This window comes from Xiphophorus couchianus, chromosome 2 (genome assembly GCF_001444195.1).
Source record: "Xiphophorus couchianus chromosome 2, X_couchianus-1.0, whole genome shotgun sequence".
Classification (NCBI taxonomy): Eukaryota; Metazoa; Chordata; class Actinopteri; order Cyprinodontiformes; family Poeciliidae; genus Xiphophorus; species Xiphophorus couchianus.
Window position 1 is genome coordinate 7,408,075 of NC_040229.1, and position 23,797 is coordinate 7,431,871.

The 23,797-nt window shown below is 36.8% G+C and overlaps 2 protein-coding genes across 10 annotated transcripts in view; one reads left to right on the forward strand and one right to left on the reverse strand.

Moving 5' to 3' along the window:
* Positions 1–3,569, reverse strand: part of cnot1 (CCR4-NOT transcription complex, subunit 1) — a 30,992-nt gene extending 27,423 nt beyond the window's left edge. For 7 of the 8 annotated variants that reach the window (XM_028032734.1, XM_028032725.1, XM_028032715.1 and 4 more), the window contains exons 1-2: positions 3,417–3,569; positions 170–468 (exon numbers count right to left, since the gene is read on the reverse strand). In XM_028032734.1, the coding sequence (XP_027888535.1) occupies positions 170–271 (102 nt within the window). In that variant the 5' untranslated portion in view covers positions 272–468; positions 3,417–3,569. Of the gene's footprint in view, positions 1–169; positions 469–708; positions 727–3,416 lie in introns of those variants that run through there. The other variant, XM_028032684.1, reaches the window with a different exon arrangement.
* A 3,764-nt stretch (positions 3,570–7,333) lies between these two features.
* Positions 7,334–23,331, forward strand: LOC114160506 (nuclear receptor coactivator 5). 2 transcript variants are annotated; one of them, XM_028043136.1, is made up of 9 exons: positions 7,334–7,523; positions 7,676–7,762; positions 12,478–12,551; positions 12,693–12,831; positions 15,558–15,757; positions 18,836–19,114; positions 19,191–19,352; positions 21,176–21,349; positions 21,455–23,331. In XM_028043136.1, exons 1-9 carry the CDS (start codon positions 7,462–7,464, stop codon positions 21,490–21,492), a joined length of 1,215 nt encoding a protein of 404 aa, XP_027898937.1. In that variant the 5' UTR covers positions 7,334–7,461; the 3' UTR covers positions 21,493–23,331. The 2 variants fall into 2 exon arrangements, with proteins under 2 accessions (XP_027898937.1, XP_027898927.1); XM_028043126.1 differs by having other exon boundaries at positions 7,335–7,523; positions 21,107–21,349.
* The last annotated feature ends 466 nt before the right edge of the window (positions 23,332–23,797 follow it).

Here is a 23,797-nt window from a genome sequence, read left to right on the forward strand (position 1 = left end):
GCACACCTGGTGTTTATAAGGAGAATTATTCATTTCAGTGACTGTACACAACTATGAACATTTGAATTAAATGTCAGATTTTCTGTACATATTGACAGTTTACGTTGATTTACAAGCAGATCCGGGAACCTAATACAGACTATATGCAGTGGATGTTGCTCCTACTTACATGCTGTATTTCTTGCTGGCTGGCTCGGTAGTTTTTCTTCGTTAAATTGTCCACCAGATAGCTGATTTGAGACAAAGCCAGCGAGAGCGAGTCAAGATTCATTGCTGGTTGGGGCGGAAGCAGGCAGCCGAGCACGGCGCAAAATCACCATTATTCCCCTTTAGTCACTTCAGTGATAGGTTACTTCTGCTCCCCCCCCCCAAAAGGTGCGACAATTGTTGTCTTCCAAATGTGTGCTCCGATCTGTGGCTCCTAGTGCTAGCAGGTAGAATCCTTCAGTTTAAAACCATGGACAGCATCTGTAACGGAAGAACAGTTTTTCTAAGTCATTATGAAACAGATTTTTTCTGTATCAGAAATATTTTTATGTGAGCAAATACTTTTAAGACAAGAAAATATTATTCAAGTATAATAAATGTTCTGGGATTACATTTACATTTAATTATGTTCTGTTCATGTTAAACCCATTTTCTATTTACAGTGGTGGTCAGATATGTGTATTTACACTGTGCTGTCCAAAAAAATAAAAAGATATTTACATAAATTGTCTGCTGAGGCAGAATGTTGATACAATCTGGAGAGCAAATCTCCACCCACCAGTCTAGAATATGACATAAAAACAGGGAAACCCAGCCAATGATAGTATCACTCATAAATTGCAGTTATGGTTTAAAAGAAATGTACTGTTACTCCAAATTATGTGAATAAGAGTAACTACAATAGATTTTAAGTTAACTGTACTAATCCCAACTCCCAAATATGTGTGGAGGAAAGAAAAGAGTTCCAGTCACACAAATAAAATCTGCAGTTTTCTGCAATAAGACTATAACAATATATTATAATGATAACACCTAATAACTTAATTAGGATCATTTCGCACTTTATGGACAGATGTAACCTTGAATAAAAGTTTAATTTATTTAGCTGATGCAGACTGGCATGTTGACTCCTCTTTTTGAACAAGAGCAATGGTCAAGAAGAAATGTATGTGATTATTTCACAATAGCTACCAGTTAGATTAACTCAAAATTAATTCTATGATTATTACTGTAATAATTGAGCTTTTTAAATCAATAACACCCATATAATCTACCCCACAGTGACACTGACATAAAAACAGGAGATGTAACATGTCTGCTTCTTTCAAATTTAAAATCAGCAACTGATACAAGTTTCTAAATTTTAATTGTAACATATATAGTGTAAATGCATTATAACCTTACAGGTGTAAATAGAAAGCTGAAAGTAAAATTCTGTGCTTAATTTGATATTTTCCCAAAAGTGACCAAATGATTGCATATGAATGTAAATATCATGCTATTATACATGAGTTGTTAGATTTACTATATCGCACAATGATTCAAAAAAAATATTAACTATTCAAATTTAAACCATAATATGCCTCTAGTTTAAATGAGATCAAACTCCATAATTTTATAATACACCATAAATCCATGCCTTGTTGTTCTAATTCTCCTTTGGGCCAGTGACTGTTATGAAATCCAATGGTCCCTGATCAAACCAAAATAACAATGAGAAAGTCACATTACTATAATTCCATAATGTATACAAGAGAATATATTGCTGAAAAATATATGAAACTATTAGTTGTTAACACATGGATGAATTTTAGCATGATCAAATTGAAGTTGATAGGCTCCTGAAAAACATATGAAACTATTAGTTGTTAACACATGGATGAATTTTAGCATGATCAAAATGAAGTTGATAGGCTCCTTTTAAAAAAAAAAAACAATAGTAAAAGTGAAAAAATATACATCAAAGGGCAGAAATGACCAGCAGCTTAAAATATGTTATTCTACGCTGAATAAAAATAAAACCTTAAGACACCAGTTATACACATATCTTTAATTACATTTATAGAAACACAGAAGCAGAGTATTTCACAGGCATTTCTGTGTTTTTGGCACTATTTTATATCTTTAAATCAAATAAATTGATAACAGGCCATAAGAATAAGTGTTTCTCTGGTCACAAATTGTGTTTTTAAATGTTGAATTAGCCAAGAGGGCCATATTAAAAGTAGTCCAAGTGCCATAAAAAATAGATTGAATTCACTCCGTTTCTCCACAGACAGAATAACTTCACTGATCACTCACTTCCAGTTCAAATTTTACCAGTCTAAATTTTCCATTTTACAGCCGACTAATCCAAAGGTAGCACACATCCGCTAAAAAAAACTTACAAAAAAACCAACAAGAAACTAATGCCACCTTTAGTCTTGCTCTTTCCCTTCCCACGCATTCAAGCGAACAGATACAAAAATAACAGAAGTCGCTCTCCGGACAAAGAACGTGCTAATGAAAGTTAGCAAATCTAAGAAGCTAACAAAATTTAATTAATAAAGCAGAGCGTTCAAAGCAGCCCCGAAACGTCCACCAATGTTACTGATGTGAAATTATTTCACTAATTTTGGAAAACCTTTGACCCTTCAGCGACCACATTCAGCAACAACTGAGAAAACCTAGATGTGTAGATCGGCTAAAACCACCATGACGCTGGTAAACACCGTTAAGAACCTAGCTCCCATATTTGATAGATTTAAAGCCAATAAAACATAACTCCCTGTCCATTAATCCATGACTTAGTAAAAAATATGTTTGACGTTTACGTTTGAACTTATGAACAAGCAAAGGAAATGTGTTTCCAATTCTTCCTAAACTAAATATGACCAAATTAGCATTTGCGAGAAGCTAACGTTAGCAGCACGAGCATGTTTCATATAAATGTGAACGGAAAAAAATATTTCCATTTTAATGGTTTTAAATCAATCACATACATTATGAGTTGTAAGGATTCTCACAGTCACTTTTAATGTTTAGTTTGAACATTGGACATTAGTTTTACGAGATATAGTTCGCCAACGGTAGCATTAGCCTTGTTAGCTTGCCTTCCTCGGCTCCAACTAATCTCTGAATATGCTAACGTAGCTACAAACGTTGATTTCTTAAACCAGTCTGTAAACCTTCATTCAGCCAAACGTGACTGTGGCTTTCGGATACTACGAACAAAACACAAGGTGGTTATCATATTTACATAAACGAGAAACATTTCTACCTGAAGAGTAAGCTACTTTCTACCTAAAGAAAATGACAGCTGTTTTCAGGAATTAGACTCCCCCTCCCTCATGCTGGTGTAAAACGGACATCCCCCTACTTAAATCTCAGTTTTTTCTTTGAATGTAATCCTGTCGATTGTTGTTTGTTAAATACATTCTCAGTCTCACCGTGCTTCCAGTAAAGTAATTCAGATCGTCATTCCTTCTAGTTTCCCCACAACAAACTTGATGAAATGGAAGGGTTGCAGCGTCTCCAGTTTAGTTTGATTTTCAAAATAAAATGGCGTCTGTCACCGCTCGGCGCGCTCACGCTACCAGGCGGAGACGTGCACGAGCTTTACCCGCTGAGGACACCTGAAACAAATAATATAAATATATAACACAACCGAAGAAAACTAAGGTATTTGGCGTTATTTTTTTTTATTCTAAACTGTTTTTTATAGGTAAAAACATATAAAGACAGCTACAAAGTTGGCCTTTTATCACCTGAAAAACATATCTAGAATTAAAGTACTATGTCCCAAAGAGAACATCTTCCATTCGTTTATCTTTAGTCGAATTGATATCTGCAGCAGTGTCTTGACAGGTCTACCAAAACGTTGAGAGAATAAACTTTAAACTACTTTTGTTAGTTTATGTCATTGTGTGGTTTAGCACCAAAATACTGTTGTCGTTGTATCAAACTTCCAGAAAACTGCAAGGCTGCTGAAACACTGAGTTCCTTTGAATTAAGGTTAAATCCCTACCTGTTTACGGCTGCGTTTGATCAATAATAATGTGAACATTGATAGATATATTTGATGTATATTTGCTTGATAATTTTGAGGATGGCATTTGACAAAATGTAATATTTATTGCTTCTTTCTTACGTGATTACCATATAATATTTTTATGGTGTAAAGCACTTTGAACTGCCTCGTTGCTGAAATGTGCTATACAAATAAACTTGACTTGACTTGAATACTCAATCATGTGAGTGCTTGGAACCAAAGTCTAATTCCAAATAAAGCTGATTCTGGTAAACAAATACAAAAAATAGGTCCAAGAACTGTACTGCCAAGCCAATTAGGAAACCGGCAGATTTTTTAACATCATAACTTGGGTGACTCATTCCGAACAAACTTGAGACAACTATGGAGAAGGAATATCTCAGTTTTAACAAGAAGAAACCTGCCACAAAACCAGATCCAGACGCTCTATAAGCCCTATCTGAACTAACTGTGGATTGTGAGGCCGTAAGCAGACAAAGCATTGAACACCCGCCATGAGGAAATTGAAAGCCTTCACACAACTCTGCAAGCCAGCCCAGAGACGTTGATCTTCTTGCCATTCAGGTGCGATTTGTAAAAGTTTTACAGGGACATGGGGGGTTGAAATGAACACAATTAAAGCCAACTAAACCAGAAAGAGCCACAAAAGTGAATGAAAGGTTAAACTGGCTTTGCCTGTAGTTCTCCCCTCATTGGTACTACAGTGTTTGCTGAACAGACGAGGTAAATGCAACTGTTCTCAGTTAATCACCTGGTCGTTCCAATACATGACGCCATGAAAAAGGGTTTCTCCCCATATAGATTTTTGCAGTCTTTGGTTGTTTGTCACTCCTAAATGTTTGAGATCATAAAAAATTAATTAATATTGCCAAATGGTTAAGCCAGCCTTGTGGAGAACAACTACTTTCAAAGGTTTGCAGTTTTTTAGCCGTATTTGCATCACTGCAGAGGAATTTTGAAAGTTATTCAAATATCACCGTGTTGCGGGACACATAACTTCTAAAAAGCTTTAATTTTGTCATGTCACTCCACAGAATATTTTCCCTAAAGTCTTAGAGATCCTCCAGATATTATTTTAACCAAATGTAAGATAACATAAGATAAGATAAGATAAATCTTTATTGTCATTGTCACAAGGACAACGAAATGTAAAAACCTCCAGGTCCTGATGTTCAAAAACATCCTAGTTTGTAAAAAAATGTAAAAACTTCTTGTTTTTGTTTTGGCTCCTGGAACTCTGTCATTGTTGCATTGTCTGTTATTTTTAAACCATGAACTCTTACCTTAGCTGACGCAAGTGAAACTTTACATGTTGTACAGGGTTCTTCTGTGAACCTCTGGATGAGCCGTTACGTGTTCTTGAAGTAATTTTGGTAAGTGGGTCAAGTATGGAAACTTGACCTTTTAGTCACAGTTCACATCACTTAGAGAACACAATACAAACAGTGAAATATGGTGGTGGCAGCATCATGCTCTGAGGTTACTCTTCTTCATGTCAAACTGGACTTTTTTTTTTATCAATGTGTTGATAAAAATTATGAGCAGTTCTTAATGCCAATCAGTGTCTGATAGAAAGATGAGGTTTAAGACAGGTTGTGTGTTTCAGAATCACAGTCTGTCGGTGACTCTAAAGGCATCTGAGAAAGTTAGAGAACTTTTGAAACTTTTGACAAATATTGTCAAAATTTAGGATGGTGACAGATTTCTAACAAAAAGACTTAATGCTGAAACTGAATCCAAGTGTGCTTTAATAAATTACTGGTTAAAGGGTGTACATACTTGCAACAAAGATATATCAGTTTTTTATTTTTATATTTTGTCCTCTTATAGTTATTTTTATGTAACCTGTAGCGAATATGTAACTTTAAAGGCAGAAGATGTTTCAGGTATACCTATGCAAATATTGAGTTTTATCTTAATAGTTTTTAGAATTCTATTTTCACAATGTTTATCATGTCATTGTGTATATCTTATGCATGTTTTCATCAAACTAATCATTATTATTATTTAGTTTAAAGCGTCAATTTTGTCTCTTCTTATTACCTGTTTACAATTTTTTCCAATGACACACAAGTATTGCATTTCTTTGTTCACTAAAATTTAACCTGATGTGAGCTAATAAAAATTTAAGTAATGAGCAGCTAAATTTAATTATACACAAAGCTTAAGCATTTTTATCATTAGGTATTTCCATTATGTGTCAAAAACTACTTTAGCTTTTCCATGAGTGAGAAGTAACTTTTACCATTTACTCAGTTAAATTTAATTGAATAACTTTCTCAAGTCGATATACTTCTAGGAGTAGTTTTACTGCATCTTAATTTTTACTTTCACTGTACATGTGTCTGGTGGGATGTGTGGGTTGTAAACAGGCTTCATTGATCTAGTGTTATTTCAGATCTTCTGAGCCTATCGTGCCATTTGGAGGTCAAGTGAACATACAGTAAGCCACAGACATTATCTCTTGAAGTATTTTGCTCTGTCCAAATATGTAAACATTACTTACTTCAAAAGTTAAATGTTATGGAAAAATTAGATTTGGGAATGAATGTCTCTTCTGCCCGAATTTATTTTTGTATTAACTTTTTATTAGAACTTGCACATATTGTATGTGTCTGAATGACTACATTCTTTTCAGATATTTATTAAAATTAGACAGCAAGTTCTCAGTGCACCCTTTTACCTAATACTTCTTCACTGTTACTTGAGTAATTTTTCAGATGGCTATCTTTCACTTGAGTAAAAATATATTGAAGTAATGCTACTCTTGCAAAGGAGTGGGTAGAAAATGACTCAAGTAAAAATAAAACAAGTATTTGTTAAAAAAGGGAACTCAAATAATGAGCACCTAATCGTGACATCTGATTTAATATAAAACATTATGAAATATAAAGTTATGTGCAAATTCTGGTTTTAAAAATGTGACAGAATGGACATTAGAATTATTACACCCCCCTCCCTCTTTTTACTTTATTTAAAAGACTATACTCTTAAGCTGCACTTCTACTTGAACTGAGATGTATTAAACTGCAGTTACAGCAGTTCGCCACCAGTTGGCACATGGAGCACGGTGAGCGCTCCTGACTCAGCGAGCCAATGGCAATTTAGTTCGGTCACGGCTGGTCAGCGGAGGCGCTCACTGTCGCTCTTGTCTGTGTTAACAGCGTTCAGAAAATAAAAGAACCTGCGAAAACCACACTGCTTAATCATTAAGTGTGCAACAAAAAGACTAAAATAAGACTATGATTTGTAAGTACAGTACAACCCTCTAGGTGGCGGTAGTTGCCTAAAATGGGCTCGTCAGCGCGGCGCTCCTCCCCTTTTTAAAACCTCATTTCCACTGGTGTGTTCATGCTGGACACAGCCGTGAGGGACATTTTTTATCTGATCCGTCAGAGTAAATGTGTTGTTCTTAGTCGAGTTGCAGTTTTAGTTTTAGTAAAATGTCGAGTTGGGCGAAGCCAGCCACAGGTGTGCGGAGACCGTCCGGCAGTCCAAACGGAAGGTTAGCTTCTTTAGCGTTAGCAGCTAGCCTGCACGGAAGCCTCGAACAACAACTTTACCCAATTACAAGTGCATGTTTCTGCACCGGGCGCGAAGTTACATACTCAAGTTACCATGAATGTCGACGTTAAAAGAGTAATTGTTGTCTTGCAGTGCTCAGCAGCTGCGGTTGTTCCGGAGAGCGGCTCCGTACCCGAGTAGAGAAGAAAGAACTGAGGAGCTAAAGGATGCTCTGGACAGGTAAAAGCTGCTAACGGTGGCTAGCACAACGGCTTAAACACATGACAGAGGCGGTAGGGTGCAACTGTTACTGGAAACTATACTTTTTAGACCATTTGTTTTCTCTGTGAGTGGAGGGCTATTTTGTTGTTGAGTTTGTACTTTATTTTGTTATTATAATTCGCCCCCCTTATTATTTCAGTTTACTAGCGTTACAACTTCTTTGACTTGCTTAATAAGCAAAATCCATAAGAATTGTATGGAAATATTAATACTGTATTAGAGGTATATATTTTAGAGTTTGTAAATAATAATAAAAAACCTGTAAATAAAGGCATCTGATATTTTAAAGAAGGCAGTCTCTAGTATAAAACTTCAGAGAAAATGTTACATATAGTCCACTGCTTGATGTTTGATGACATAATGTGGATTATAATTGTCATTTTAAAATGGATTATGACAGGATTTTAAAAAATCCTGTCAGTCAGAAAGACAGACTGGTACTTAAACAGTTATTGAGCTCACACTGATGGGCTAACCTGGTGCAGAAAATCCATCCAACAAAAAAGAAAACTTGTAAAAGCTGAGTCTTGGTTATCAACAGCAGGAATAAAATTATTAACGGTGAATGGCTTATGTTGATTTTTTTAATTCAACACCATGAATCCTGTGATGTTAAGGTATCAGTTTGCTGTCCACTCTGCTTGTATGGTATATTTTTGTTGCAAATATTGTACTAAGCCGACTGGTCAATTGTTTTATTAAAATAAAGCCACTCACTTTTAGCTAATTCTTTTTCTTTGGGATTTATTGGCTTCGTCAGTCGAACTGGAGTCGAAATGTAAACATTTGAATGATTCAGTGAGAATCTTAATGTTAACCATGGATCCATTTTTAAAAAATAAAAGTAACAACAAAAATTTGTTGAGTTGGCGCTATAGAAATAAACTAAATTGAATTGAAATATTGATTAAACAGTTCTTGGAGTCATCTCTTCTCACACCACAAGTTTCTGCTAGAAGACATGTCTGAACTCTGAGAACAGATTGGATAAGTTAAAATAATTTAAAGTTTTTAAATGGTCCTAAAGTTCTTACTAATCCCTTCAGATGATCTGAGTCCAGAAGAAAAGTTTCAATCTTCCTGTTTGCTGCCGATGTTGACAGTAGAAACACAGTAGACCAGTTTTCTGCTGCACTCACCAGTGTCAGTCTGTTATGTAGAGGAAAAATATGAACTTGGTTTGTCTTCAGAAGGAAACGGGGAAGTTTTTCTCCACAGCAGTCAGGCTTCACTTTGACTTTTTTGTTAATTTCTGGAAAGTCCCCATTTTCCAGATTCTCATCTCATCAGGTGTATTGCAGCCTGCTTATAGTTTCACATTAAGTGTTTCTGCAGAGTTTTTCCTCCGACTTCCTCTTATGATGCCATCTGCTGGGCAAAAACAAAACCTCATCTGGAGGTTGGAAATCTTTCACATCTTGGCTTTGATCAAATGGCCTAAATTTTACATCAGTTTATGAATCAAAACTTCAATTGAATTATTGGCTTTAAAACTTTAAGGAACAAAAAAAATTGTGATTATATTTGGAAAAACTAATGATTCAACTGTGAATCACATTTAACAGACGAATGGATCTGCAGCTTAGTGCAGTTATCACAGGTGTTATAAACACAGATGTAATAATTTGCACCACTTGGCACTGCAGAAATGTAAGAGGTTCCTGCCTCACTTTGTGGTTCAGAGAACTGAATCAGAGGTTCTGTAGATCAACATATTTGTTTTTTAGGATTTGACACTGAAACCTAAGGCCATCTGGACCCAACTTGGCATCAGAAACTCTGATTTTGTTCTCTGAACCACACACATTTTTAAAATTTCTTAAGAAATTTTCTAGTAATTTATCATCATGAATCAAAATTCTTATCAGAAATTTTTCACAATGATGGTAAGCATTGCGGTAAATGCCCATCACTAGTTGGATAGATATATAGATAATTATTGTTATAGTATAGAATCTACATTATGCAAACAGAGCAACAGCATGAAATATTAAATGTGCTATTGGTGTATCGCTTTCAACACATTTAACAGATACTAATAGGGTGGTGAGGAATGATTGCTACAAACTTCAAATTGCAAGTTGGACCAATGCAACAAGAACATGACAACTCCCACATATGTGAAAGCTACAATCCAGCTTCTGTTTGTTTAAATATTGTTTTTCAGCAGGATTTTCAGTGTTTAATTGGGTTGTTTAAATTGTCATTTTTTTAAGGTCAGCCCTGGTTCTGTTTTTTTCAGAAATTAAAATAGAATAGAATAGAATTCAACTTTATTGTCATTGCACTGTCACAAGTACAAGCAACGAGATGTAGTTTGCATCTATCCAGAAGTGCTCTACGAGATATAAATATTTATTTACAGATGTACAAGACTATGTATGTATGGACTATAAGGGGTTATAGCAAAGAGATATACCGTATTTTCCGCACTATAAGGCGCACCTAAAAACCTTCAATTTTCTCAAAAGCCGACAGTGCGCCTTATAATCCGGTGCGCCTTATATATGGACCAATATTGAGCCACAACAGGTCTGGCAACTACGGTAAGCAGCCGCCGACTTCATTTTCCCCCGTGGAAGAAGAAACGGGAAAGCAGACACAGACTTTATTTTCCCCGTAGAAGAAGAAACGGGGGAAAGCAGCCGCCGATGCAGCCAGCGGTGCACGCTGGGTTTTGTGTAAAGACCCCAAAATGGCTCCTATTAAGAGACACGCTTACAACGCAGAGTTTAAGCTCAAGGCGATCAGTCACACAGTAGAACAGGGGAATGGGCTCTTTGCACCTGCCGCGCTGACGTCACAACCGCATGCGCAAATGCGGCTCTCTTTTTTCGCTTTGAGTTACCATGACGGCTAGAAAAGACAAAGTCTTATTTCAGACGCAAATAAAACAATACTATGAACATTGCTGTCTTCCTAATATAATGGGCTTTTAAGTTTTCATGGATTTCCAAACGATCCTGAATTAAGAAGACGGTGGCTTGTAAATATTCATGCTACCAGTTAAAGCTAACGCCGCACAGCAAAGTTTACAGCCTTCACTTCACTCCGGATCAGCTTCTTCAGCCTAAAGCAGAAGGTAAAAGAGCCTCCTGTGTTATTTCCATGGAATCACTTCTGTATTCAGCCTGAAAGAGTTTATGGGAACCAGAGAGCAGACCAGAGCCAGACAGCCGAGCTACTGATCCGCCTGTACACACTGCTGTAAACACCGTCCTGGTTCACAAGAAGCATGTAAAACTAATAAAGCGAAATAACACGGAGACCTTAAGGAACACGGCCATATTTTTCTAAAAGCAACAACTGAACCTGAACCATCAGCTGAACTAGAACTCCAACACCAGAGCTAATGTTAAGCTATGGGCTCGTTGTGCTTCAGAAGCAAAAAGCCTGAACCGTAAAATCCCCGTTACTTGGTCTCTGACACTAACGACAATAAACGCACGTAATATAGTTGAACATAAGGTAAAAACATTGTCCGTTAATGAATGATGAAAAATGTTTAGATACTTAAATAGCACATTTTTACAAGAAAAATGTCTAGCATAAGCAAAGCTAATGTTAGCCACAAAGTTTAAAGAAAGTAAAACCTTTGTATCTGTGTATAACGAGGCGAACATCTTAAAACCTTTCTCCAGCTACTTGTCAGGGCTTCGGATCGATGTACATCATTAAGCTGAGGTGCAAAGAGCCCATAGAGCAGCAGCGAGAGAATTTAACATGAACAATGGTGCGGAAGTGGAGGAAGCAACAGCTGTTCATTTTGGGAATGAACGGAGTTTTCAGAACGCTGGTTTGTAATCTATTAATAAAGTTTGACTGACCTATCTGACTATTTTGTCGACATTCCCTTTATCGCAGGTCCATCTAATGGATGCATAACGTAACCCCAGCCTCTACTGTAGCGTCTATTCTATGCGCCTTATAATGCGGTGCGCCTTATATATGAAAAAAGTTTTAAAATAGGCCATTCATTGAAGGTGCGCCTTATAATGCGGTGCGCCTTATAGTGCGGAAAATACGGTAGATATTGTGTATAAATATAAATATGGAAGCTATATGCACAGATTATACAGAATATACAAGAATGTTAGGGAATGGATTATATACAGTATGCATATAATATAATACAAGATAAATAATGGTAGATAAAATTTACAGGTTGTATGTGTAAATTAGTTGATAAAAATATTACACTTTTGTTTTTATTTGGTGTCAAGTTTTCAGTTTCTACTGTTGTGCGTACTGCGTTTATGTGTACAAGTTACTCCAAGTTAAAAGGAAGTGATCAAGTCTTATCTGATTACTGTCACTCTGAATACTGTACTCCACTGTTGGCTGCTGTGGTTTTTTGCTGCAGTGTGTGCTGCATCAGTTACGTCGTCACCTGTTGGGGCTTTTCTTGTTTTTTTAGGTCGGCTTTAACAAATGTACACATTTCAGGAGTTCAACTGTGCAGACATTTAGAAAATAATGCTTTGCATATACATTATATAATAAGAGGAAACAATGTCAAAATTCCTTCTCCCTTTGCTTGCATTACTGTACCTACCTCTCCAGTTTTTAAAAAGGGGTCTATATTTTCAGTGCACAGAAATCTGTATTATTTAACCACCCAGAAAAACTCAATGAAATTCTGCACATTGAAACTTGTTTTGCTCCATTTTTAGTTATGAAGAACTGGAACAGCTTCAAGGTTACTCCACTAGTGTAAAGTTTGAGACATACAAACCTCAGCCAAGTGGTGAGACTTTCATTTTCATCATGCAGAACCTTTTATGTTTTTAATATAAAATTACTACTCCTGGTCACTTAAATTACTCCCATCATCTAAATGTGCACTCTCCTCTACCCATCCTGCTACCTCTTCCCAAATTTCTTGAAGTCTTGAACCCGCCAGTCAAAACCGAGGTCGTCACTCCGGCGGACAGACGTAAAGCTCTGTACCAGAAGTTCTACAAGCAGGTCCAGGAGGAGAGAAAGCCAGCCGACTGCGTGGTCCTGTCCGTCACCAACAAGTTCCTGTGAGTTTTCCTCTAGCAGTTGCTCAACTTAAGAGTTCAGCTGAGTTTAGATTTGGATGTTCTGCTTAGGATATTTAGCATCCACTAATGGATATTTATCGTTTTATTGCAATTTCAGGATGTGATCTGACTAATTGAAACACTTTTTCAGCACTGCTGTCAACTGAGAATTTATTTGAATTTCTTATGCTTCTTTTTAAACTGCTACCAATAGGGTATCTATATCCCATTGGGTATAATGGTGAATAATTTCACTATTAGTGTCATTATTCAGCAAATATCTAATGCATCAATGCTAGTTCTTGACTGTTCCAGTAAATAAGACTAACCTTATAGTAGCAGATATTTTATGCCAATGTGATGGTAGCTTGGTTTGAAGTGAACCCATATAATCACACATTTTTGCATTAAATTACACCATTTTCAACTGAAAAAGAATAATATAAATAATGCAACAGGTAAGGAAACTTGGCACAAATCATTCAAGAACATAAAACACACAAAGGCCATGATTTGAAATATTTGAGCTACATGTTGCATCTAGTTAAGGTTTCTGACTCCACTTCTTTCAGACTGAAGCCAGACATGAAGTTTTTGTTTTTTTACTTTCAACACAAGGTGGAGCATCAGATGTTCATATTAAAACCACAAACTGTTACATCTTTGAGGCATCCTCAGATGAAAAACTGACTAATAACAATTACCACTGATTTTGGAACATAAACAATATGCAGTCTTCTACATCGATGCCAGATATGTTAACACACATGTTGCTGTAATATCTTGATGGTTCACTATGTATCTGATTGGTATTTGTTTTAGTGCAGTTTCAGCATTAACTTAAACGTCTCTTTTTAGATAAACTGGTTTGTTTTCCATTCTTTTATTCAGTCATACACGCACACACATATAAATTCACCCAGAAATTATCACCAAACATTTAACATTAAAGTTAATCCTCTTTGTTGGCTGTTGTTGCTGTGTGGTGGTTCAGTCATCAGACAGGTAAGTTTTCCTTCATGATGAAAACAGGGAAAGTTTAAAAATGGGTTGTATGTCACTACACCATTAAAAACAAACTTTTCTTTACCAGGTTGGAAAATGTATGTAAATGTAAGCTTATGTGTAGAAAAACATTCAGTCACACACCACAACAAACGCAATAGGCAGCCTAAATCTTTACATTCATTTTTGTCTTGACGGGAGAAACATCAAAACAGCTGTTTTCATGGATGTAACAGTTCTACGGAAGAGGTGGAATATTTAATTTTTACATTTCAGCTTTTATTTTGCATACAACATTCACACTGAAAATGCACATAAGATTGCCGATAAGGCTTCTTCTTCGCTTAAAATGCACTCACTGACAAAGTCAAATGCAAACCAGTAAGAGTCCTACTCTGACATCATTTGGTTCAGATAATTTGATTTCCACGGAACTGGTATGTCTAGAATAGATGAAACACATTGGCTGAATGGAGTTTTCAGCCAGTTACCATATACTCTATCAATCAGAACAGTGGCTGTAGGTCAGCAGATACAGAAGATGCATTAAAGACACTTTAGATGTCTTACGTTTTGCATATACATGAGGAAAAACATTTAAAACAGGGACTGTCTTTAACTTTGATTCAGGTTAAATCACTGGCCACTTTATTACAGTACACCTTTCTAGTGTTGGTCTGCCTTCAGAATTCTTGAAATTCTGTTAAAGATTCAATAAGCTTTTGACATTCTTTAGATATTTTGTTCTTTTTGAGATTATGGCATCATTAATTTTCTGCAGTTTCCTTGTCTCCACTTCATGAGAATTTTGAGTTTCACCACAATCCAGAGATGTTCTGCTCAATGTCGTATCAGGTGACTGATGGGCGTAATCATCAGAAGATTGATGGACAGTAGTCATAAAGTGGTGGACAGGACCAACAGTATTATTCAGAGAAGCTTCACAGTTAAAATGATGCTCAGTTGGTACCACACGATCCAAATTGGACCCAATAATATATCCAATACATCATTACTTGGTTGTCCGCAGCCTGGACCAATACCAGCCAGGACAATCCATATTTTCATTTTTATGCCATGTGTAGATCTCCTCCAATAAATCAAGACTTGGCAAAGGTTGGAAAAGGTGACATTCATCCAACCTGTTGTTCAATTTTATTGTATTGAAGCTTCAGTTTCCTGTTATCTGACAGTTGATGCATGTATATGCAAAAAGTAAGACATCTAAAGTGTCTTTAATGCATCTTCTGTATCTACTGACCTACAGCCACTGTTCTGATTGATAGAGTATATGGTAACTGGCTGAAATTAGTTCATATTTAAAGTTCTTATCAAGCAAGTTGCCTTCAATATTTGTAGATGCTTAAGTGCATGTAGTTCCTGTCATGCATTTAGCTAATTCAGTGTTTGCCGTAACAAGTTATGAAACTGAAGAAGTTTCTAATAAAGTGGCCAGTAGATTATTGTGCCCTAGAGAACGTCATGTACTTTTCCATTATCACACCAATCTACAGATGAACATTAAAGAGTTGTTGCACATTTCATATCTAAAAAAGACCTTATCGCCTGAAACTCAAGAAATAAGTTTTGTTTTCAAAAATATATATTTTATCTGAAGAAATAACTTTTATTTTCACCTCAGAAATGATTATTTTATATGCCATCTAATTAACTCAACACAGAAAAGTCTAGTTAACAAAGTGTTTCTCTTCCTCTCAAAGGGATTACCCCAAATCGCTAAGCCAGTGCTTGCAGGAACGTGGCCTGTCAGTGGAAATGCTGTACCTTCAAGTGGAATCGGGCCTGACCCGGGCCCTGCAGGACGTCCGAGCAGACGGCTCCCCGTTATGTATACTGGTGGAGCAGAAAAATGTAGCTCTGTCCTCCTGCACTGTTATCATATTCTCAGAGTCCCTCAAAAGTAAGTCCGTACCCCTCGTAATCCTTCAAGCCCTCCCCAGAACATGTACGTTACAACCCTCAGTTCTTTAAAACTCTTTCCACTTAAACAAAAAAAACTGCATTTTGATCTTAACACATTGACATAAGAGTTTCATAAAGCTTTCTTATTCTGCTCATCTTTTAAACAGACACTAAAATTGAATTCTGTTGAAGCAAACGCACACCATTAGCACTAAACGTTTTAGGAAATAGCCTCTGCAATAAACACCATAACAAAACACCAAATGCAAACTCTGAAGCCTAGAAAAAACTAAACTCATATCATGATTGCAAAGATGGGTCGTTTGCTCTTTTTGGCTTAAGCTGACTTGACTTGGTTAAAACTTTAACTTTTTCAGAGGAATGAACCACTAATCATAACCCTGGCCTTTTATGCGGTTGTCCTGTTTCAGTTCGACCTGTGTAAAGACTGAGGTGACCAGATTGAAAGTTGAATAAGAAAGGTAATAAGAGCAGAGTTGAGGTTGGGGCCCATCAGGCAGTATCGCTGACTCTGACTGCCAGTTTCACTTTTGTAAAAACTGTAGTTGGGATTTTAAATATTGACTTGGCAAACTTCAGTGGTTGACTTGTGATGGGCGAGATAGCCTAATTAAGTGTTCAGTTGCGGCAACAAGTAAATGACAATGACAGACCAGTTGTGACAACTTTCCATAGAAAAAATATATGCTATAGTCCAGTGGTGCCCAACCTTTTTAGTCCCGCAGACCGGTCAGCCCTTCGCAGTTTTGCTGCAGACTGGGGGGGACGTGCGTGCGTCGTAAATATTGAGTCCGCAGTACTCCGATGTTGTTTTGTTACTCATTCTGCTGCAAGTTGGCTCAATTTTGACGCGCAAGACGTAACCGGTAAAGTCCGGTTTAGGATTTTCAAAATAAAAGTACGTAAGTAGTTCATTATTTCTTGCGCGGCCCGGTACCAATTGGTCCGCGGACCGGTAAAATGAAGTCGGCGGCTGCTTACCGTAGTTGAGAGACCTGTTGTGGCTCAGTATTGGTCCATATATAAGGCGCACCGGATTATAAGACGCACTCTCAGCTTTTGAGAAAATTGAAGGTTTTTAGGTGCACCTTATAGTGCGGAAAATACGGCAATTCACTCCAACGCAGCAACCTATGCGCACATTCACTGCGCAAGACTCCACTCATGAAAATAAACTTGTTTAAAGTTCACTGCAGAAGATTTGGAGAAGTTAATGAAATACTGGTAGAATTTAGTCTGAGATTAGACCAAAACTGGACTTATTATAAGTCATTATAAACATTGTAGAAAGACTGGTTCTGCACATCACAGCTCCCAAAAACATTCTGGCACACTTCATATTCCTGAAGAAACAGAAAGAAATGCATTAAGAAACTCTTGGTAAGAGCCTGCAAATGAATTTCCAAGCAAGAGTAAGGGGCCAAACACACAGCAATGGACATTTTTAATTAGTAGTTTTAATTAGAAAAAGAATGAACTAGAATGACCAGGTCCATCGCCTGACTTTTATCCAGTTGAAACTCTAAGGAAAGAACTAAAGATGAGAGAGTGAAATCAGAGATATTACCTCCAAAACCTTCAAGATTTAAAGACCATTTGTTGGAAAAATGGATCAAAATTTATACAGGAGATGTCCTACAGTTATCAATAGCAAGAAAGTTTTTTCCACCAAGACATTGATAATCTGTGTGTTCAATACTTATTTCCCGTCTCCTCCCAATTTTCAAACCATAACTACATTTTTGGAATAACTTATTTGGCTTCTTATGCACAATACTTGGATTATTGCAGACATTTTATGGCAAATATTTACTGTATATTTTATAAATTTTGTTGAGGGCGCCTGTCAGAAAAAGTTTGGTTTAACCAGCAGAACAAATGACCCAATTAACTGAAACACAACTCAAGTTGGAGGGGTGGGGGGAAAGCTCCTTATTTTCATCTAGATTTCACATTTGATGCCATTTGCAAAATCTACACCTGACTTTCATTTATGTGCTTCATGCACCACAAATCTGCATATAAATAGAAAACTGTCATAAAATAACATTTTAGGTAAGATGAGAAGTCAAACAAATTCAACCTAAACTTGCCACAAAGTAAGGATTTTTGTTTCCCTTTTGTAATGAAAAGAAATGGCTATAAACCTAGGAAATATATTTCAAATGCTGCCACAATTGTAAGGAAAACACATTTGTTAGTTGTCACACAGTAATGGTCTAGTTAGAGAACATATTTAATTTTCTTTTGAAATAAATGGAAGTAGCATTGAATAAAATCTGAATTTCCAAGTTTTACATGGGTGCAACATATGCTGCTGCTTAACCCACACATGAATTTTCCTTACCACCATTTAGGGGAAATGGATAATTTAATTAAAAAAGCATTATTATACAAAAAAGATGAAAAAATAATAAACACGTTTTGTCATTTACACAAAACATTGTTTTATTGTTCAGCGTGTGTCCCAATCATTTAAGCCCTTACTCTTAAAACAAAATGGAGACTTTTGTCTCCAAATTTCTCTGGTTAAATAATCAACAGCCACATAAGCCAATACAAATGCACAATGACGCCACAGACGTCCTTTACACCAATGGAACAGTTTTTAAAACGTATGAAGCTACAGTTTTTCTCTTGAACCATTTATGACAAAAATATTAGACACTTCAAGTATTTTTTGGTGAATAGACAGTCCATCTAATTCACCAAAATTGAGTGAATAAATCGGTTATTTGCCCTTTACAGCATAAGACTAAACTGTTAAATGCACAGTTAAAAAGCGAATATACAATTATTGAATTTTCTGGATCATGAACAAAGCAAAACTGAAAGAAACTTGTAAGGAAATTTTATTGCGATTGCATAAGCTCCACACTGCTACCCATTACCTTCTTAAACCTCAATGTATTAAACGCAAAATTTGCTGAATGAATAATACAAAATAAAATCCATCTGATTATGATGGAAAAGAACAATTAAAAACCTTTTCTTTTCTTCATTCTAAGTTGAGTCTCCTTCCAGCTCGGTTTTAACGCTCCCGTTTTCCTCCCAGTCCACCGTAACATGCCTAAAGACCAGGCTCTGGATTTTGTCCAAGCTGAGTACAGTCGCGGACTCCTCAAGGAGAATTCACCAAGGGATCCTGCAGACATCGCAGCACAGGCATCGCAGCTGCTGGATGACTTTCTGGATCGAGAAAAAATTGCACGGCACACGGTTCCCTCTGAAATCCGACATCACCTCTCGCTGCTTGCCGACGGGGTGCATCTGTATTTGGAGGAGCTGGAATCCATCTCAGAGTACGTCGCTTCCCGACAAGAGCATTTGCAAGGTGAGACACTGGTGATTGATTGAGGCTCATACAGTCTGAACAAATGGCTGCAGTTTGCGTTTTTTTTCTTTTTCAGCTCTGGCCTTAGGTGATGAGGATGATAAAGGGAACATGATACCCCCAGGACTGGGAAAACCCCCTCCTCTGCTTCCAACTCCACCTGGGCCTCAGTCTGCCTCAATAGGATCTCTTGGGGACCACTCTCCACCTGTATCTGTAGGTCTGCTGCCGACACCAGGTCAGGACTGCAAGCAGCTACATCCTGTTTTACTGAATCTACAAGCAGTTACCAATAGGCATGGGCTGGTTTCAAAGTATACTGTGGTATGAAAAAGTTAGTTTCAAAACCATTAAAAATATTCTGTTCTGTTCCTGTGGTACAGAAACGTTGAAGCGTGACGTCACACATGCAAGATCTCGCCCACCACCTTACCGGAGGGCAAAAAGCGATGACAACCATTGGTTTTAGTTGTCAAGTTGTCAACATAAGTTTTAAATGTACACATAATATATGAAAGAAAAAGGGACACACTGTTTTGCTATTAAATTTCAACACTACAACAACTAGATAACAAGGTCCAAAGGTATCACAATTCACAGGTCAGGAAAAAAAGTTCTAAAAAATAGTGAGGGAGAGGCAAGTATGTCAGTTATGCTAGCTTGACTATGACAACTTTTAACTTGTAGATGTCCTGTGGAATTCGGTGTGCTTTGGTTTAGTAGAAAGTAAAAAAATGACACAAACACAAACTCTGATCAACCACGGCTGTGTTCTTACTAATGATCGCAAAAACAAACATCAAGCCTGAAAACATAAAACTGTAATGGACTGAATGTTCTGTTCTTTGTGTAGAAATGTTTCTGGGTTTTTTTGGTGTTGAATCCTGCTACGCTAGTGAAGTTGTTGTCAGTCTATGGCAACACATCTGCGTGTATCATAGCTGACATATAGTGAGAAAAAATTAGTTTTTTCAGCATTATTTTTCTCTTTGCTGTGGCGCACTGAACTGAATTAACATCTACATCTCCAGGTTTCATTTTGTTTGTTGGATTGGTCTGACGCTGCAGCACAGCTACAGGCGGCAAGTAGAATAGTTTTTTTTTTGCCTTCCCGTGTTGTGTGCATACGCAAGATTTCTGGACGTAAACAATAACATGCAACTTATCTACAACCTGATTAAAGCAATTGGATGCAAACTTTATCAGTGGAGCTTAATTGTGTTATATGCTGAAAATTAAGTATGAATGCGTTTGTTAGAGGGGAATGAAATTTCCACATCACCTGTGATCTAAAAGCAGCTTCCAGATAATTAAAGTTGGCCGACTGTAGAGATTGTGGTGATTTGAAACTTCAGTTAAATTCACATTTATCATAATTGTTTTTTAGAACAGCTGTGGCTCTGGCAGCAACAGGTCATGTGAAAGGGTAAAGATCAGCTTACAATTCAGCTAACATTTAATTAGCATTCACATCAAAGCCTGCTAAAGAAAACGCGAAATAACACTGTAATTGTTACCGTCACCAGATCTAGGGGAATCTGCAGTATCTAGTGGTGCACAGGCAGATGAATCCTGTGCAAACAATATCTGTGGATCACAGAGGAAGTAAGTTGATACAATGTTACTCTGGCAAGAGCTCGTTTATTCTGAGCCGCGCATGCTCAGAGCCAGGAAACTCATTCTCCCTGTTAGCCCCACAGCGGCATGAGAGCGCCCCCACTGGCAAGAAGATACATGCACACAACAAACATGTCTATATACATAAGAAGAAAGAAAAAGAAACGAAGACAAAAGACAAGATCAATTCTGATTAAAAAATAGGGGGCGTATTAATTAATTAATTTTTTTACTGTTTCTCAACCCACTACATAATCATAATTAGTTGTATTATACCGGCCCATGCCTACTTACCGATACTGGCAGTGATTATCAATGCTTTGGAGACGCACTGGTATTTTTCATTTTTGTGTCCTGAAATAATTTCCTCCTCAGGCTCTTTCCCCAAAACCAAACCTCCTCCACTCCTGTCTTTGCATCGGACTCCTCCTGGGATGTCTTTAGGACCCCTGGGTTCCCGGGCCCCCCCGTCCTCTCTGGATCCGTACGGAGCTCCAGGTTTGTCCCGAGGGCCGCTGCTCCACCACGCTCCTCCGCTCTACCCGGGCCTCCGGTCCAGGCCCAGGGCGGCCCCTCCGTCCTTGAAGGGTTCTCGTCCTCCTCTTCTGTCAACACCAGGTAAATCACTTCATTTGAGATTTTTGGCCTTTTTAGACAAACTAATTGCAAGATTAGTTTTAAGATGATTTCTGTGAGTAAACAATTATTTTTACGTTTTTACAGTTGGTCCCCATCTGCGACTGGGTGGACCACGACACTGAAGGCCGACACTGTAACACACAAAGCGTTTTAGTATATCAGATGATTTCAGAGCAGGAAGTTTCCAGAGGAATTCCCTGCTGGTGTTTATTAAAATAGTAAAACAGTAAATGTAAGTAATGCATATTTTCATGTTTTGATGCCTTTTCTATTGTTTCCGGCTTTTAACCTCTTATTTGCAGCAAGAGGTTAAAATTTGCTGTTGCTGCAAATAGTCCAGCTTTATTTTCAATTTTCTGCCATTTTTTTTCTGATGAAGTTTCAAATTTAAGGAGCAAATGTAACTTTTTCTTTGTGGCGGTAACATCAGCAGCAACAATATTGCTCTTTGTGACAAAGTACAAAAGTTTAAACATGATTCGGCTAAAAGAAAATAGCAAGTTCTTATCATTTATTGTGTAGGATTTAATTTTTGATATTCTGCATATTTTTGTTCTTTATAAAATTCAGTTAAAAATGTAAATGATCGTCACTAAGCAGCCCATCCTTTTATTACTGCATTGTGGACAAAGATTTTAGATCCCATGGACTCAAATGCACCAAACTCTATAGACATTAAATATAACTGTTAAGTGTATTTCTTTTTGAAAGGCCTGTTTGTTCTGTATTTCTGATAGTAATTAAATATTGTCTTTTGTTTTTCTTTTAGATGTAATTATTGAGTCTGATTTTCTTTCATTGCAGTTGTGTTGAGGTTTGAAGGATCAGATGTTTTACTTTGGAAAACCTTTGAAATGCTTCAGTGTTTAGTGAGAACATTTTTATCTTCAGTTCAAACAAGAAACACACACATCACATTTATATAACAGGCAGCTTGTCAGCTATTGTTGCGTTCATTTTATTTGTTTTTTTCACTAAAGGGTAAGAGATGTTCCAGCAGAAACTCATGAATGAATAAAATACTTTTTTATTTGTTTAGTCATTTTAGCTTTTATTGGGCTAAAAACATTTCCATGAGATTCAAACAAAATTCAGTTTTTCTGCTCTATGCAATAAATTGAATTTACGAGTTTAGTGTTATGTCTGGAAAACCCAAATTGTTCCTCTTTGTAGGTGTTGGTTCTGTGTAATTAAATCCCTAATTGAAAGGGACATGTTTGAATCATCATCACTCTGTATCTGCATCCATGAGAATAAGTCAGAAATGTTTAGTGTCTGTAGGAACATTCAGATGCATCAGCAGCAAAGTAGCATTTACATAAAGGTAGAAATGCTAAAAAAAGAATTTACAGTTTATCCAAATGTATGAAGAATTTTGAAAATGTAATTACAAAAACTATTATACTCAGATTCAAAGACTGTCTGTCTGAATGGAATGTGTGTTCTGTAAATTTATGCAAAAATAACTACAAGGAAATGAAAGTGAATGTGGGGATATAGACACTGTTTGTTGGAGAAGAGAAGGTCATAAAGTAACAGCTGCTGAGGGAAAGGATCTGTGTTATCGCTCTTTTGTGCATCTATGATGCAGCAATTTGTCACTTTTAGAACTCTCTAATTCAGCAACAGCTTCATGCAAGAAGTAGGAGATAATGATGTTTTAACCAGAGTTTTGTCTTTCACCACCTTAACTGAATCGTGGGAGCATCCAACCAGAGCTGGCCTTCCTGATGAGTTTACTGCTTTACGCTCCAAAAACTCTACATCTTACTCAGTAATTTTGTCTATTTTCTTGTTTAAATATCCTAGTACACTATAAATAAGAGAACTAACCTGCAAGTAACTTTTCAACAAGACATGGAATCTTGCTTTAAGGATAAGGTGCTAGTTCTGATAGATTTCACATGACATTTTCCTCCATGTCTTAAGTGAAATAATCTGTCAATGAAACTAGTACTTTTAGTTTTCTATTTAGCCATTTTTATCGTTCTGTTGGTCGCTCGGTTGTAATATTAAAGAAAACGTTTTCATACGTGTAAAGTTTCCCGATCTGCCAAATCATGTGCATGTTGTCTTTACACGTTTTAAACTCTAGAGGGCGACACAGTCCAGCTTTTCTTTTCCACCGCAGTGAAAGCTGAACTTCATGAGTCAATTCAGTTTTTACCGTCTGCTGTAGTCAAAATATTTAACTAATACTTATTTAAGCCATGAGTCATGTTCAGGAAATATTTAGAGGGTTTTAAAATGCATAGAAATGTCTCTTTGACAAAGCTCAGTGAGCAGAGGACATGTAATGAGAAGCACATAAATCATAAGACGAGGTTTATTTAGAGCTTTGCGTAAAGCCAAACATTTCAGAGATATCTAAATATGGTACACAAATTTTGACAAGTGAATGTGAGTCACATGAAAATCACATATACA